The 14,624-nt window shown below is 49.2% G+C and overlaps 5 protein-coding genes across 5 annotated transcripts; 1 reads left to right on the top strand and 4 right to left on the bottom strand.

The window, feature by feature from the left end:
• Window positions 1-2,308: 2,308 nt before the first annotated feature.
• On the bottom strand, window positions 2,309-3,122 carry J7337_010783 (uncharacterized protein; the record flags this gene model as incomplete). Its single annotated transcript, XM_044828355.1, has 3 exons — window positions 2,309-2,450; window positions 2,498-2,976; window positions 3,021-3,122. 3 exons carry the CDS (start codon window positions 3,120-3,122, stop codon window positions 2,309-2,311), a joined length of 723 nt encoding a protein of 240 aa, XP_044676909.1.
• Window positions 3,123-3,872: 750 nt separating this feature from the next.
• J7337_010782 (uncharacterized protein) lies at window positions 3,873-4,970 on the bottom strand (the record flags this gene model as incomplete). Its single annotated transcript, XM_044828354.1, has 3 exons — window positions 3,873-4,436; window positions 4,488-4,898; window positions 4,950-4,970. 3 exons carry the CDS (start codon window positions 4,968-4,970, stop codon window positions 3,873-3,875), a joined length of 996 nt encoding a protein of 331 aa, XP_044676908.1.
• Window positions 4,971-5,850: 880 nt separating this feature from the next.
• Window positions 5,851-6,307, top strand: J7337_010781 (uncharacterized protein; the record flags this gene model as incomplete). Its single annotated transcript, XM_044828353.1, has 3 exons — window positions 5,851-5,868; window positions 5,926-6,114; window positions 6,164-6,307. 3 exons carry the CDS (start codon window positions 5,851-5,853, stop codon window positions 6,305-6,307), a joined length of 351 nt encoding a protein of 116 aa, XP_044676907.1.
• A 162-nt stretch (window positions 6,308-6,469) lies between these two features.
• Window positions 6,470-7,568, bottom strand: J7337_010780 (uncharacterized protein; the record flags this gene model as incomplete). The annotated part of the gene is made up of 4 exons (XM_044828352.1): window positions 6,470-6,971; window positions 7,017-7,164; window positions 7,215-7,310; window positions 7,475-7,568. The coding sequence occupies 4 exons, from the start codon at window positions 7,566-7,568 to the stop codon at window positions 6,470-6,472; spliced, it is 840 nt and encodes a 279-aa protein (XP_044676906.1).
• Window positions 7,569-9,287: 1,719 nt separating this feature from the next.
• J7337_010779 (uncharacterized protein) lies at window positions 9,288-13,825 on the bottom strand (the record flags this gene model as incomplete). The annotated part of the gene is made up of 3 exons (XM_044828351.1): window positions 9,288-12,796; window positions 12,846-13,377; window positions 13,439-13,825. The coding sequence occupies 3 exons, from the start codon at window positions 13,823-13,825 to the stop codon at window positions 9,288-9,290; spliced, it is 4,428 nt and encodes a 1,475-aa protein (XP_044676905.1).
• Between the last annotated feature and the right edge of the window lie 799 nt (window positions 13,826-14,624).

The raw sequence follows: 14,624 nt of genomic DNA, 5'->3' as shown, positions 1-14,624 counted from the left end.
GCGACGATGTTGCTGCTAGATTGAGAGATGTTTGTGGCATCAATAAATCTCATCACTACTAGGAACAGACTTTATTCTTGACATTTCATCAACTATACCTTGACAACATGTGGTCTCTCTACTTCTTCACAGCCTTTCTCGCAGTGTAATCCCTCCCTTCCATACCCAAACACACTCAACTAACACACTCAGCTCTCCTGCCATCGCAAAGAAATCCCCCAAGCCCTGCCCAACCGTCACAACCACTGCAACTCTCTGCACAACCTGCGTCGTCCCCGCCTGTCTCACCATCGAGACCATTTCCTCACAGCGAAACTGCCCCTCCAAGGTCCCAACCTCTGGCACATCATTCCCCTGCTCCAAGTCAAAGTGTCCCAGTGGCTGCGCAACTTCCTACACCTACGCTTCGGCCTATGGAACTGTCACCAAGAAACCTAAGTGCCCTACTGTCACTGAAACAGCGACTATTTGCTCTGATTGTATTCGGCCGATGTGTTTGAGCTTGGAGACGGTGAGTTCAGTTTGCGGATGCCCCGAATCGCCTGCTACGGTTACGACCAGCTTCCCTTGCGGTGAGGATTGTCCTGTTGGTTGTGGGACGGAGTATGTAACTCCTACCGTCACGCCAAATTGTAAGAAGGACGAGGAATAGAGTATGAGGCTGGTAATGAGCCGCTGTGATTGGTAAGGTTTAAGGGATGATGGTGTATGCTTGCCAAGGTTAGGAGGAGAATATTTGAGACACGGAAGAATTGTAAGACAGCTAGCAGTACGCTGTATTGGGCCTGGCGTTATTCTTTAAAAATATCAACCAAATGTTACCTGAATTTAAACTCTTCATTGTATTGCAGCTTATATGCGTCGAAGTACCGAATGTCAATGGAGAACAATTCATTCTTTATTCCAAAAGGCCTTCTATCAATAGGTTCGAGATTGTCAAATCAACCTGATCAATCGGAAGTAAGCATTCCTGATTATGATGTTGATGTCTGAGACATATCTGCTACTAAGTGCCTGCCACTACGCCAACATTGTCTGCCGCGCATTGGAACGCAAATACCTAGCCAAACCCCATATTCTGGCAATTCTGGATATACTATACACATGAATAAAGAATGCTATTCCTTGAAAGAACCGCATGATGGAAATGCTGTGAATAGATGACAATGAAGAGGCTGGGATGGAATAAGAGTATATAAGACTTGCAGATTTCTTGGCTAAATGTCATTATCAATCATACTACTTACAACACTTACCACTCATACCATCTACATAGAGACCACTATTCACACAATTTCACAATGATGACCACAAGGATGCATCTGTTAATCCTCCTTCCCATGTTCCTTCTCGCAGTCGCCCTCCCTCAACCTCCCCCAAAATACATCGGCTGCATCTCCCAAACCTCAACCTTCTCAGCAACAACCCTCCCGTCACCTTTCACAACTCATCAATGCCTTCAAGCCTGTACCGCTAAAGGTAGTCTCGTCGCCATTGGTAGTGGAACATGTTACTGCGATAATGGTAGCGCATCTGCATCTTTCGAATTAGTCGATGAAACTCGCTGCACAGAGCTTTGCATCGCCGGCGATGAGACCAGCGGCAAGTGTGGAGGACAGGACGTCTTGAGTCTGTATCAGATCGACGGCTGTGATGGAGGACATGCGAAGAATGGAACTGTCCCACCAGTGGTGCAGACTCCCTGTACGCTTTGTGGACAAGCGACACTTGTTCCTACTCCTACAGCAGTTCAGAGAAAAGCAGGGAGTCCTTGTCCTTTCGAAGGATGTAAAACTGCGCCGGCTCCGATCGCCACGCCTGCTGGGAACTCGACTGCTAAGATTTGCCCGTCTGGTGGATGCAGTTCTGGGGGTCAAGGAGGACAGAGCGGTAGCGGAGGAGCTGGTGGACAAGGTGGAACAACAGACACACAAAAGGGATCATCTGGTGAAGGGTCCAAGGCTGCACCAGGAATTGCGAGTGAGAGCCCAAGATTGTACTCACCAAGCATACTATCAGCCATCGCGGCCGTGATTTTTGGGTTGCGTTTTCTATGAGCAATTAGGACAGAGGGAAATGGCTGGCAAAAAGAGGAAGAATGGGCACATTCGCTTGCGTATTTTGGAGTTAACGGCTGGGAATGATTCGTGATTTGACGGAAACGGAAACGGAAATGGAAACGGGAACAGAAACAATGGGTAGCTCTGGCTTGTTCATACTATAAAATTCCAACTTTGACAATATTCGACAATCTCCCAAACGAGTAATGAACCAGTCAGTACAGGGAGGGTATCGTGAAATGGCCTCCTTACGCCTTCGGGGCCTCGGTCAGCGGCACGTAGCGAACTCCAAACAACCTCTTCTTGGTGATCTCTCCATTTCCATCCTTCTCAATTCTCCAAACGTGCTGATTGTAACCCATCTTGTCATCATCGACAGGGATGAACATACTATACCTTGTTAGCATACTCACTCGCACAAACACGATCTTACTTACCACCCAGGAGCCTTCAACTGCTCCAACAACTCAGGATGAATCTCCACCGCAGAAGCCCCGACATGAATAACATCCCAACCCGTCCCCTCGTCTTTCTCCCCCTCTCTGGGTTCCTCAACCCATCCTTTTCTCCCATCACCAAACCTAAATCTCACCTTTCCGCTCTCAAGCAATCTTCTTCCCTCCACACTCTTCGACATATTTGTCTCACCAAGTTCTTTCAGCTCACGGATATGCTCAAGGCCGACTACGAGACCCTTCTCACCAACAAGCTCAGCCATAACATGAGTCAGATACCCAGATCCAGAACCGATATCGAGGACCCGAGGGGCCGGCGATGTCGATGAAGGGAGAAGATAGCTGAGAACATGCTCGATGGCTGAGGCGTGCATATGAGGTGCAGATATAGTTGCTGAGTAGCCGATAGGCTGTGGTGAATCTTCATACGGCATGGCTGGAGCGTAGTGAGCTCGGTCAACCTGGATGATCAGCATGAGTTTAGAGACGGGGACGGGAAGTTTACCTTGAGGAATGCCTCTTTCACTCGAGGGTCGGTAATAAGGCCATTCTTCCACATGTTCTCAATAAGAGCTGAGTTAGTGTCTCCGCTGCATGTCCACGCCATGCTGATACTGAAGAGTCTCTGGTGTGTAAGTCGACAGGTGTTTCTGTAGAGCGTAGACACAAAAGAGGGGAGATGGAGGGATTTCTTGGTGAAAGCCACGATGACGGTGCGAATCTCAGTGACGTGAAAAGTTGGAGGAGAATTTAAGAGGCAAAATTGATGATGAGCAATGTTTTACTGATTCTGGAGAGGCAGGAGTGAGTTATAATGTTATCATCATATTGCACCTACGTAAAGTAGCCCGAGCAGCCGAAACTTGTGCGGGGCCGTTCCGTAATACGGGGATCGGCGACGGGTAACCCCACAGGCCAAATCACCACTGACATTCACTAACAGGGGCTTTAATTTGCGAGATCGTTCACTACCAGGATAGTAGACTGGGGAGGAGGATGATTCGGGAATAGAGGCTTTGATCTTTCGTATCAGATTTACGACAATTCGGCTGTAATACGGACGACGAGGAGAGGAAGAACGAGGATTCTTGTGACATTTATGATAAGCCCTTTCTTTATACCTACAATTCTCAAGCTGCCAATCATAAATACAACCAAAATCATGTTAAGAGACATATATAGAGACGTATGAAACTGCGTGTGACGCGCCAAACACTAAGCTTGTAGTAGGAACCAAAACATCTTTCCCATCCATCCACCCAAGAAACGCCAAAGGAAAAGAGCTAACGCCTACGTCTCTCGACTGATGCGCTTCCATGATATAATGGTATTGTTGTACATATTCAAATCCGCTAATTTAGACTACTCGCTCGTTCGACTCTCCCTCAGCGATGATCGGTACACCAAGACCGCGATCAGGGCTCTGGAGGACAAGCTGCTCGTGACGTCGTGCTCGCAGAAACTCAGCGACACTCTTGATAAGAAGGAACCAGCCGACTACCATGAGCACGTATCCTAGCCACTCGCCACCACTAATGCTGCCGAGATCATCGTCTGTTACGTCGCCTTGCTTAAAGTTGTGGGAATTGGGGTCGGGTGGTGCGGCGTAGCCATCGGGGCCGCTCATCGCTGGGGGTTCGTCTTCTGAAACGCCTTTCATGTAGAAACCGTATTGAATAAGAGTTATGCCGAGACCAGCGCGAGAACCGTTCTTCGCAGCGTGGGTTGAGTGGAGAAGATATGTAAGGAGGAAACCGACGAGCTGGAAGGATGTTGAGATCATGCCGTTCCAGACAAAGGAGAAAAATGAGCCAACTGGCATGCCGTCGATGTAAACCTCGTCGGGTCCTCCCATACCGGGAGCGAGAATAGTCGTCTCCCAATATGGAGGAGCAGCATCGGCCGCGGCTTGCTCGTAGGACTATTAAGATTAGCAACACATAGCCAAATGGTGCTTATTCGGGCAACATACCGGTGGTAACTCGTCTTTCTCAGGATCACTGTTCCCTCTCTCCGGGCGCGCAGACAAATTGGCAAAAACACCATCTGACCCAGAACCACCTCCAACAATTCTCGTTGACCTTGAACCGGACGGCGTTGGTACCGGAGCAGCCGGTTGAGCAGGTGTTGGCACAGTGTTCACATTTTCCATAGATGGTGTCGAATTCTGTCGCATCAATCGCCTCCGATCATCAACCTCATCATCGCTTTCGTCATCATCGTCAAAGGCATCGGCGAGAGTAGCGTCTACCTGGCGTGTTGGTTGAGGAGAAGAAGATCGAGAGTGAAACGAGGGAGGTGGCGAGTGGGGGATCGGATGAGAGAGATTGTTGTTGTTGTTGTTGTTTCGGGCGTCAAAGTCCTCCTCGTCTTGACCGTTAATCTGAGACCTTGTCAGTATGTTCAAAACACCGCTGCTGATCGCGCGACTCACTCGTTCGTATCGTCCAGACATGATGGGCTAATCGTCTGGCGGTGTCGGGCTGCCTCCCGAGTCCGCTTACCAAGAGGCAAAAATACGCGATGTCGTAGGAAGAGTAGAAGGTTAAAGAGACTGAGGAACGAAAAGAAAAAGGAGAGACGGGACCAGGGCGAGGAAAAAAGAAAAGAGGATCTCCAAGGAACGACGGCGAAAAGGTCTAGTTTTCGGTTTGGGTGTGCTTGCGTTGACTTTGAAGTTTGACGATTACGAAACAGACAGCGACAGGACGGGAGGAGAAAGCCTGCCTGGGGCGAGCGCCTTAGTCGATACCTATGCGGATGGCGGCTGTATTCGGGTTCGGTATCGGCACAGTGTTAAATGTGACAGGGGATGGTCCAGAAGGGTCTTCAGGGGCGATACGCCGAAGTATCCGCCCACTGAAACGCCGTGGCGCACTGTGATTCTACTTCGGCTTACGGAATCTTTTCCTTTACAGCCCCTAATCAAAGTTCAGGGGCATCAACAAAGCCAGATCTAAAGGGTTGTTTTCGAGTGCGAGTCCTTGATAGAACAGCGTGGAAGAATGACAAAAGAACCTGATTTATTCTTTGTATGACTCTTGAATTAAACTTGCAAGTGGGCTGTGTCAGGTAGTGTTGGATCCACCTCCACACTGAATCAGATCACGGACTTGTCCTCATCAGGTTGAAGAATGGATGAGGCAATCCATTTCAAGGGTCTCGTGGCAGCCTGAGGCAATTTGCGCATAACCCAATCATATGCTTTCCAATTACAGTCTCAAAAGAGATCGACACTGTGACGGCACACTGTTTTATGGAATTTCTCGATGGTTGACGTCGAGATATTCTGCTGCAGAGGTACAGTCCTAGCAAAGACATCTTCACAATTCACAATGTCGCGCTCATTATCTGTAAGTAGCTGTCTGTTCCAGAAGTTCAAGGATCAAATATTAACCCTTGGTCTGTAGCAAAAAATCTACTCCGACGTCTTTGCGCGCTGGCCAAAGCAAGCGCTTCGTCCCGATCACCAACTCCAAGATGTCCTAGGCAAAGCCGTGACCGAGCGATTCCAGAACTATAAGCCTTCTATGGAACGTGAGGAGCTTCTTAAGGCGCGGGCGCTTCAATTCCTCCTCCAAGACCGATATAACGATCGAGTACGTACCACGACATAGCGAACATAATCCCCTGCTAATAATAATATAGTTCAAGCTCAAGGGTAGATTGCTTGAGCCAAAGAGTCAACCGACATATTTTGCGGATCTCGTGAGGGAAATTGACGAAGCGCCGAACAGATCATGGTTGGAGAGACTGGGCAAACGATTAACAGGAATGATTCGGTTCCAGTAATTGATGGACGAGAAAACGACTTGGTGCATGGAGAAAGAGTCCCAAAGAAGGACATTGACATCTGAGTTGTATATGTATTGTACTTGTACATTGTATCAAAAGCGATTCCCCGTATTTGCTGATGTGCCCATATTCAACGCCCTCTAGATCGCTCAACCCTGTCTAGATGTACTTCTCATCCGGATCTATCTTGTTAAACCACACTTGGATCTGCTCATAGGCAGTAAAGACCAATCCTCCAGAAACTACCAACCTCGCCAAGCGTGGCAGCGCACCGCTCCAAAACGTCAAAACACCCTCCTGCTTGAAGATAGTTGTCGCGCACTTGAAGCTGTTGCCATATGTCTTCTTCGCCTCGATACTCTGCATGCGAGTCTTGATAGTATCGAGTGGTTGCGTCACATATACAGTGATCAAACCAGCCAAACCACCAATTGCAAAGGTTCCAACGGCACCGAGCTTCTCGCCAGGTGCTGTGTATGACTCGGCCATTTGCTTGAAGAAGTTATATGCGGTGAAGCGTGTTGCGCTATTGGCAGCTTGTCGAGCGGTCGTGGGGACGAATCCTTGGAAGAAACCTCGGAGACCACGTTCGCGGGCGATGATGGGGACGGCGTGCAGGAAGCCGCGCATTCGAGGCTTAGCGGACTTGCGGTCGTCGATACTGCGATTGTAAGCTTGGGCCCTGCGGGGGAACAAGCCAACTTACAGAGTAGTCTTGATGCTTTCGGTGGGAGTCACAGCAAGCAGAGACTCTGTGACTCCAGCACCGAAACCAGCAAGGACAGTACGAGGTCCAGAAAGATTGCCATTCTCGTCGACTAGAAGCGCCTTGTACTGATCAAACGCAACGAATCCTGGCCCTTGTTAGTCAATGCGACACATGTAAACTCGTGAAGCGGCATACGAATTCCAGCCTTGGCTGCGTTGCCAATGATGAGAGTGGTGCATCCAGCATACCACTGCTTGCCGAAAGGCGGCCAAGGGAGCTTCTGTCCTTCAGCTAACCGTCTGTTTAACTGCGACCTTGTCTTTGCAACTACACCAAATCAGTATTGTAGGTCCGCATCGGCTTGACGGGTAAGGAACGTACACTCAGCGGGGTAGGTAATAGCTATACGACAGCTTGGTTAGCTACATCTTCGGAGTCATGTCGTGTGAGCATACCAATCTCAATGGCGCCGGCAGTCGATCCAGCGATGATGGATCGCAAGGGACTGGGCTGCTTCTTCTTTTCGCTTGTTTGTGTTGTCGACGCCATGATTGCTGTCCTGCCCGGTTATGGTCTGCAGGCAATGTTGGTGTTGACGGGAATGGGAACTTTTTTTTGGGCGTGGGACGGGATGGATTTCGTCACTTTTGGCACAGATGGGAGCTGTTGTAATTTACACGTGCGCCGATGTCGCTGTAGTGTAAGTGCAACTACAGTGGTTGGCTGCTGGACGCGGGCGAGTTATGGAGTACTCCGCATATGCTTGGGCACCGGGAGCAATCCGTTGAAACAGCCACGGATGCCTCCTTATTTTAGTAACAAATCCAACAAGGAGTGCTACGTAAGGGAAGGCTGCAGTTAATTTCAGAATTAAACTAAAATTACGCCGTTGTTAAGTTCCAACCCGTCGGGTGTTATTGAGTCGGCATATCACGGCCCAAGTCAACTTCAACCTCGGCGCACGTTCGAGGCTACGGATACACGCATTGCTCTAACCACGGCCTAGATCTTGTTTATTTATGAGACAGCCATGAATAATCCCGGAAAGACGCTTACGGCTTGCATACGTGTGGCGTGTCTGTTGTCTGAGAACAATATAGCTTATTTCCCATAGGACATAATCTGTAAAATCTGTAAATTGTCACCAGCTCTCGGAGCCATACCACCAAGGCGGCCATCTTCATGGACGTGATCAGAAGATCAAGCACGTTTCAGACACCGATAAATACAAAAGGTTGGAGCTGACGGGGGGACCCTTATGTCGACCTGATAAAGGCTCCGTTGTCTGATCTCGACAGGCAGATTCGCGTTGTAAGAAGCTGCGCACACTTTGAACAGAAAATCGCGAGGGCCTTTGATGTACACAACTTCCAATATGGCTACAGAGTCAAAGCTCCTACCAACATACAGCTCTTTGCCGGCTGGAAAAGATGCTGCCAACATCATCTAGTGCCTCGCCCACCAGGCACAACGGTGGACAAGGTTCATTCGTTGCCTTGGATCGTTCGATGAGCTCTTATAAACCAATATCACCCAAGGCGCGGGCGATAGCCCAATGGATCCCGAGGGCATCAAGCAACTTCTTCATCGTAAGGAACCTCGAATACACGTCACTCCTCGTTTTATTCGACACTCGGCCGTACATTCGAGAATTTCAGCTGAAAGGCCTGCGAATCACGCGCAAAATGATGGAAGATGTGGGTATAAAAATTGAGAAGATAGTAGCCTCAGTTGGGGAGGTGCTTGCAATACTTCGTTTTAGATGCGAGGCCTTGGGCCTTGTGTGTTTTGCTCTTGGTGCTTCTCCAGCTTACGATGCATGGAGATTCGGGCCCCTGGAGATTGGCATACACATTCCCTCCTTTTGCCAACTTCTAGAAACACAGGAGATGAGTGTGAAGAAGATCTCTTACTGTTTAGGCGATCATACAGCAGTGATTCCGTCATTGACAGAATACTTGGATCAAGAGGGTGATGAAGTATGGCAGTCCTTTAGGATAGCCGACACCAGACAAGGCAACGCACGTCGCACCAAGGATTCTACCGACACCGGAAGCTGTTATAAAGCATTTTGAATCACTGTGTTTTGAGATGGAGGGAAGAAGCGAAACGTCTTGAAACTGTGTAGGCCTGTGAGTATATGCATTGCGAGTAGAAGTTTATGTGTTTTCCTATGATAGCTTAACCTCTACAGTAACACTTCATCTAAATGCTGACCAACTCCACTGATGCTTCATTTCTCATACCTGCGTGCTTATTCCATTCCATCTACTTCTGCCTCCCCCATTTCTGCTCTAACCCGGCCTTCCACTCGTTGAAACTCGCTACCTTGCCATTCACCAACAATATCTCTCCCCTGTGCAATACTCTTCCCAACGGGGGCACAGTAAACCACTGATGATCACTCCTACAGATCAAATCATCTCTATGATCGCTCGTCTTGTTCCCTTCGCCCTTGATAACAGCCATACACTTTGCATCATACGTCTCCATGCAGTACTCGCAGATGTAGTACTCGTCTGAAGGAGGGATTAGATCTAGACATTGGGCGCAGTTTTGACGCATCGTCTGAATCTCTGGGAGTTTAGGCTCGATGCGTGAAAGAACGGGTGAGTCTTCTGGAGTCGAGGTGAAGACCTTGGGATCGACTTTGCGCATGGACTGGCTGAGGGCGAGAGCGTTTTCGATGTCGTCGGCGGCAATGAAGAGGCCTAGGAGGTTATCCAGGGCGTATTCGTCATTTTGGACATCATCGTCAGAGAGAATGTCAAGACTGTCATTGATGAGTTGCCGAAGATCGCGGTCTGTGGAAGAACTTCGACCGAGGAGGCGATTGAAGAGGATCATGTAGATGGCTGCGATGTTGACGTCTGAACCAACCATCTCGATCGGCATGTCATGGTTCTGATGCCGACTTTGCTTCTGCTTGATCTTGTCAAGATCTTCAAGCCAAGTGTCTGCTTCAGGCGTTCTCAAGCCGGCATGAAGAATACGCTCTTTGTACAGGGACGCAAGCTTCTGGAATGCGAGAGCATAAGCCTGTCGTGTGGGAACGTTACCACGAGGTCGGTATCCAAGTTGCGTTATACCTTCGAACAAGTCCAGCGCAGAATCAATATCGCGACTATACGTGTACGTTGCGCCAAGTGCGAGACGAAGATACAGCGCCTTGAGCGGATCGCGAGTTGCGGTCGCGACCTCAATCGTGAAGAGAAGAGACTCGTAAATGAAGTCTGTTTCACCGACTTTGCTGGCTGCCTTGGGGATCCAGTCTATGACAAGAGGTTTGTTATGAAACTCAAGCAAAAAGTCAACGAGTCTTGTACGCTTGTGTTCTGAGTCAGTAACCTCTTCCGAGAGTTGTTTAAGGAACTGAATGACAGCTTCATGGCGGTTCTCTGTGGCCACTAGCTCGAGGTACCCGAGTTCAGGCTCAAAATATTCCTTGCATTCTTTGCGATCCAGACCGACCACTTTAGCGCTCTTCATCGCCTTGAGGAAGTACTCGAGGGCTTGGTCGACTTTGTGGAGTTCTTCGTAGCAAGTGGCGATGAGAATGTGATCCTTGTACAGACGCCATTTGCAGCTCTTCAAGGCTTGCTCATCGAGCTTGCCGCTCGCGATACTCTCCTCTTCAATCGCCTCACACTTGAGAGTTTGCTCTAGAGCCTCTTTGAAGCGACCGTCACGCGAAAGACAGTATGCGATGCGACCACGTGTCTCGACACTGTTATTGTCGAGAGCCAGAGCCTTGTCATAATGACCCAGCGCCTTGCTGTGCATGTCATTCGTGAGATATGTGCTTCCGAAACGGCGATGCCAGTGGGCACTCTCTGGGATCTTTGCCCATTCTGCTGCCTTGACGATCCGGTTCTCGACAGGGATCTCAGTCCAGTGAGTGTTGCAGTCGGACCAGGAGTAGCCCTCTTGCATGAATGCGATGGACTGGACAATCTTGAAGCAGAAGAGGGTGGGAATGTATTTCTTGAAGTCTTCTGAGAGCCACGCTCGAGCGTAGAGATCTCCGATGGGCTTGAAGATACCGGGGGTTTCTTTGACGCCTTTGCTGGCCCATTCTCGAGCTTCAGGGCTGAGAGAGGATTGGACATCGGGATCACCCATCCATCGCTTGAGACCTTTCATGTTGGCATCTGTAAGGACATCGAGACCCTCGTCATTCTTCTCATACATAAGAGTCCAATCGAGAATGGTGTTCTCATCAGTGAGCATCTTGTGCACATACCCTCCAAGCTCTTTCTTCTCAGGTGCAGGTACTGTCGCGGGATCTAGAACAGCCAAATGCTCCTGCCAGTACCACGCGGCGTACTGCTTCATGGATTCTCGACCGCTAGCGCTGAGCCGGTATTTCTCAAAGGCGGTTTTGTTAGTGAAGATGGACAGACAAGTCCTGAGGATGTGAATGCGCGAAATGAGAGGATCGAAGCCAATGCCCGCACCAAGCTTTGAAGAGTTTTGTGTACTGAAGAATTCCTTGACGGAAGAGTGGAAGAAAGTGATCCACGTATTTTTCTTGCTCGATCGGAAGTCCATTTCACTCATGGGGTCAAAAAGGTCGGAGTTAGCAGCTGGACTCACACCACGTCCAGGGCTAACTCGCCCAGGACCCAAAGCCTGAATCGGGCTCGTACGACGCAGAGGAGATAAGTTTCGACCAAGATCAGGGCTTCGACCGAAAACTGTTGGGCTCTTAGGACTTCCACTTCGTCCTGATCCTGGACGACTCGCTGAACTTGAACGCCTTCCGGAGCCGAGATCGCCGTTCTTAATACGCTGTTGCTTCTCATGCTCTCGAATGAGATCGTCAGTTGTCAAACCGTCTTCGCGCTCGAGTTCGAAAAAACATGCGTATTGCCCGCGTAGAGTTTCTTCGAGGTGGAAAGGAGGATCCCCGAAGCGCATGATGAGGACTGCTTCTAATTGCTCGAGCGACAGGACTTCTTCTGCACACGCGACCCACTGGAGCATTTCGTTCAGATCCCTTGTCTGGTCTTCATATAGTGTCTCCGAAAGGTTCTTGAGGGTTTGTCCAATGATACCGTTGATCTCCTTGGGATAGGACTGCAGACTGGTGAGGATACTCTGAGGATGCCGCTTACGACTGATATCTTCCAGCATGAACTTTGCGAGAATGAAAAGACCGTCGGCTTGTTTAATCATGGCATCAATAATCTTTTGTCGAAAGTCGGGAGGTGTGCGGCTCAGGTTACGAAGGTGCCAGACGCTATTCTCGATGTACAACTTGACATCCTCGGCGTTGCGATCGGGCGTGACGTGAAGGGTTGTGATGACTTGAGTTCCCCTATTTCCTGGATCGAGTGTATACGTAACAGTCTCGGTCATGTACGTTCTTCCAATAAGAGCAACTTGGAGCGTGACATGCTTGGGTCTCTTGTCAGACTCATCATCCGAACCCATTTGCTGGAGTAGTTCCTCGACTCCAGCAGAGTCCGCCTCATCGATACCGTCGAGGAAGATATAAATCGCTTTTTGTTGTTCTTCTTGCTGGAATGGCTGAACAAAGAGTTTTCGATAGGCGCTGGGGATGGTGCGGATCTCATCAATGCTGCGAAGATTCTTGAGAAGCTGTTTGGCATAAAAGGGATCGCTCTCGCTTAGTTGGTAGGCGAGATCGCGGAGAGCCTGGAGCACTGAACGAGTCTCGGGATTGTTGTCTCTGAAATAGAAGTACGCAAGTCGCGATATATGCTCTGTTCCCCAAGACACGAGTCTGGTGGTCAAATACGACTTGCCAGTTCCTGCGAGAATGTTAGCTTGCGTTCAGAAATTGAGGTCAGCGATACCTACCGGCTGCACCTGTGATCCAGAGGAAGTTGGTCTTCTTATCGAGCCAAGCCTTGAACCCTCCATCTGTAAGGATCCAATCTCCGGTCGACTCCGCGCGTGATTTGTTGAACATAGCAAAGAAGTCCTCAGGAAACGGCGAAGGATCTAGAATCTCCTTGAGTTTATCCTGATGCGCCGCGATAGTACGCTCACGGCCTTCGGACCTCATCTGCATCATAGTCTGGTTCATCTCCTCAAGCTTGCTCTGCATATTCTCCGTGGTGAGATTAAGCTTGTTGACACCTCCGTAAGTATCTGCAAGGACCTGCCTCTCTTCACCAATGTTAAGAGCCTTTAGTTTGTCAAGCGCTTCCTGTACAGGCGTCCCTTTGCCGAATACTGTACGGAAGTATGCCTTGAAGCGACCGCGACGAACTTCCTTGGCGGCCAAGACGAATACTTCAAATAGTTGGGCGAGAATAGTGACAACCTTGTTTCGCAGTGCATTTCCCATCTTATACTGAACATACACATCAAGTCGTGATGTAAAGTCCTACAATTGTCAGTAAAGCCTCAAGCCGCGCGCACGCGCGGGGTTGATCAATATCACTCACCTTCAAATGTTCAAATAACTCAACAATCGTATCATACGCCGAGGAAACATCTCTCGCTGCTCCAATGAGATACGCAACAGCGCCAAAGATCCCCTCCGCTGGCGCAAATGAGTCTGCCGCAGCACCACTCACAATCTCACCAATGACTTCAACGGGGGTCAGGCAAGCCGCCATTGCGCTGAAGATCGACTGCCGCTTCTCGCGGAATTTAGTAAACTGATCATTCTGCTTGTCGACTTGCTTGATCAGGTCTGTGACGTTGTTTATAGGCGGGTTAAGAAAATCGCCGAGCTTGTCCTTGGAATCGGAGGAGTACAGCTTGCTAGCATCGTCGAGGATTTGCGCAAACTGCGCTTCCGCTGTGTCTTTGTCTTTGTGGACCGCCATGATGCCTTGACGGCCCCGCAGACGATCTTTACAATAAAAAAGAGAGACACAAATGAAGGAAGTCGTAAGAGAGGTAAATATAAAGGACGGTTGGCGTTTCAGAAATCAGGCTGAGATGAAAGCGTTCACGCTATGACTCGTAACTACCGAACTTGGCGGGGGCCAACACGAATGATCAAAAAGAGTTATCAAAAAAGTCCGAACGATAACCCCTGTAATAAGGGTTCGAAAATGAAAGGAGGATCTGGTTGCATTTGCTGCTTACGGTGCATATTATACCTTGCCTCTGTTGGTAAGGCTGAGCTGCGTGGTAGGGCGATCTTTAGACTGTGTTGTCGTAATTCTGGGGCTATTTCTTGGCTATCGACTGAGAGTTCGGAAGACGGCATTTTCGAGAGTTGAAATGCCAATTACAAACATTTCAAGTACATAAATTAAGGAGGAACGAACGTCAGCCTCGATGCGTCGTTAAGCGCTTGTCATCAAACGGGAGGCGTTCAGCCTGAGACACTTGCTCATTGACTGGTTTCACCGTATGTCTGGTAGTTCTCCCCACTATCCACTCACATTGGGGGCTTATTTTGTAACGTGACCATCATTTGTGACTGGTTTGTTGTCTGGGTGAGTAACAGAAATGGTTGATCCTTACACTTTCTATTAGGCAGCGATTTGTTATACGTCATTGGTTTGGTTACAATGCTCGCCCTTTAGCCTTGTCTTTAAGGTGAGAGAGCGGTCGTACCGGCACCTCTGAGCCTATCTCCCAGTCACTTCATGAGACTGGGCTGCGAAACCATCA

This window comes from Fusarium musae, chromosome 8, assembly GCF_019915245.1.
Source record: "Fusarium musae strain F31 chromosome 8, whole genome shotgun sequence".
Lineage (NCBI taxonomy): Eukaryota > Fungi > Ascomycota > Sordariomycetes > Hypocreales > Nectriaceae > Fusarium > Fusarium musae.
This window is presented reverse-complemented; position numbering and strand designations above follow the sequence as displayed.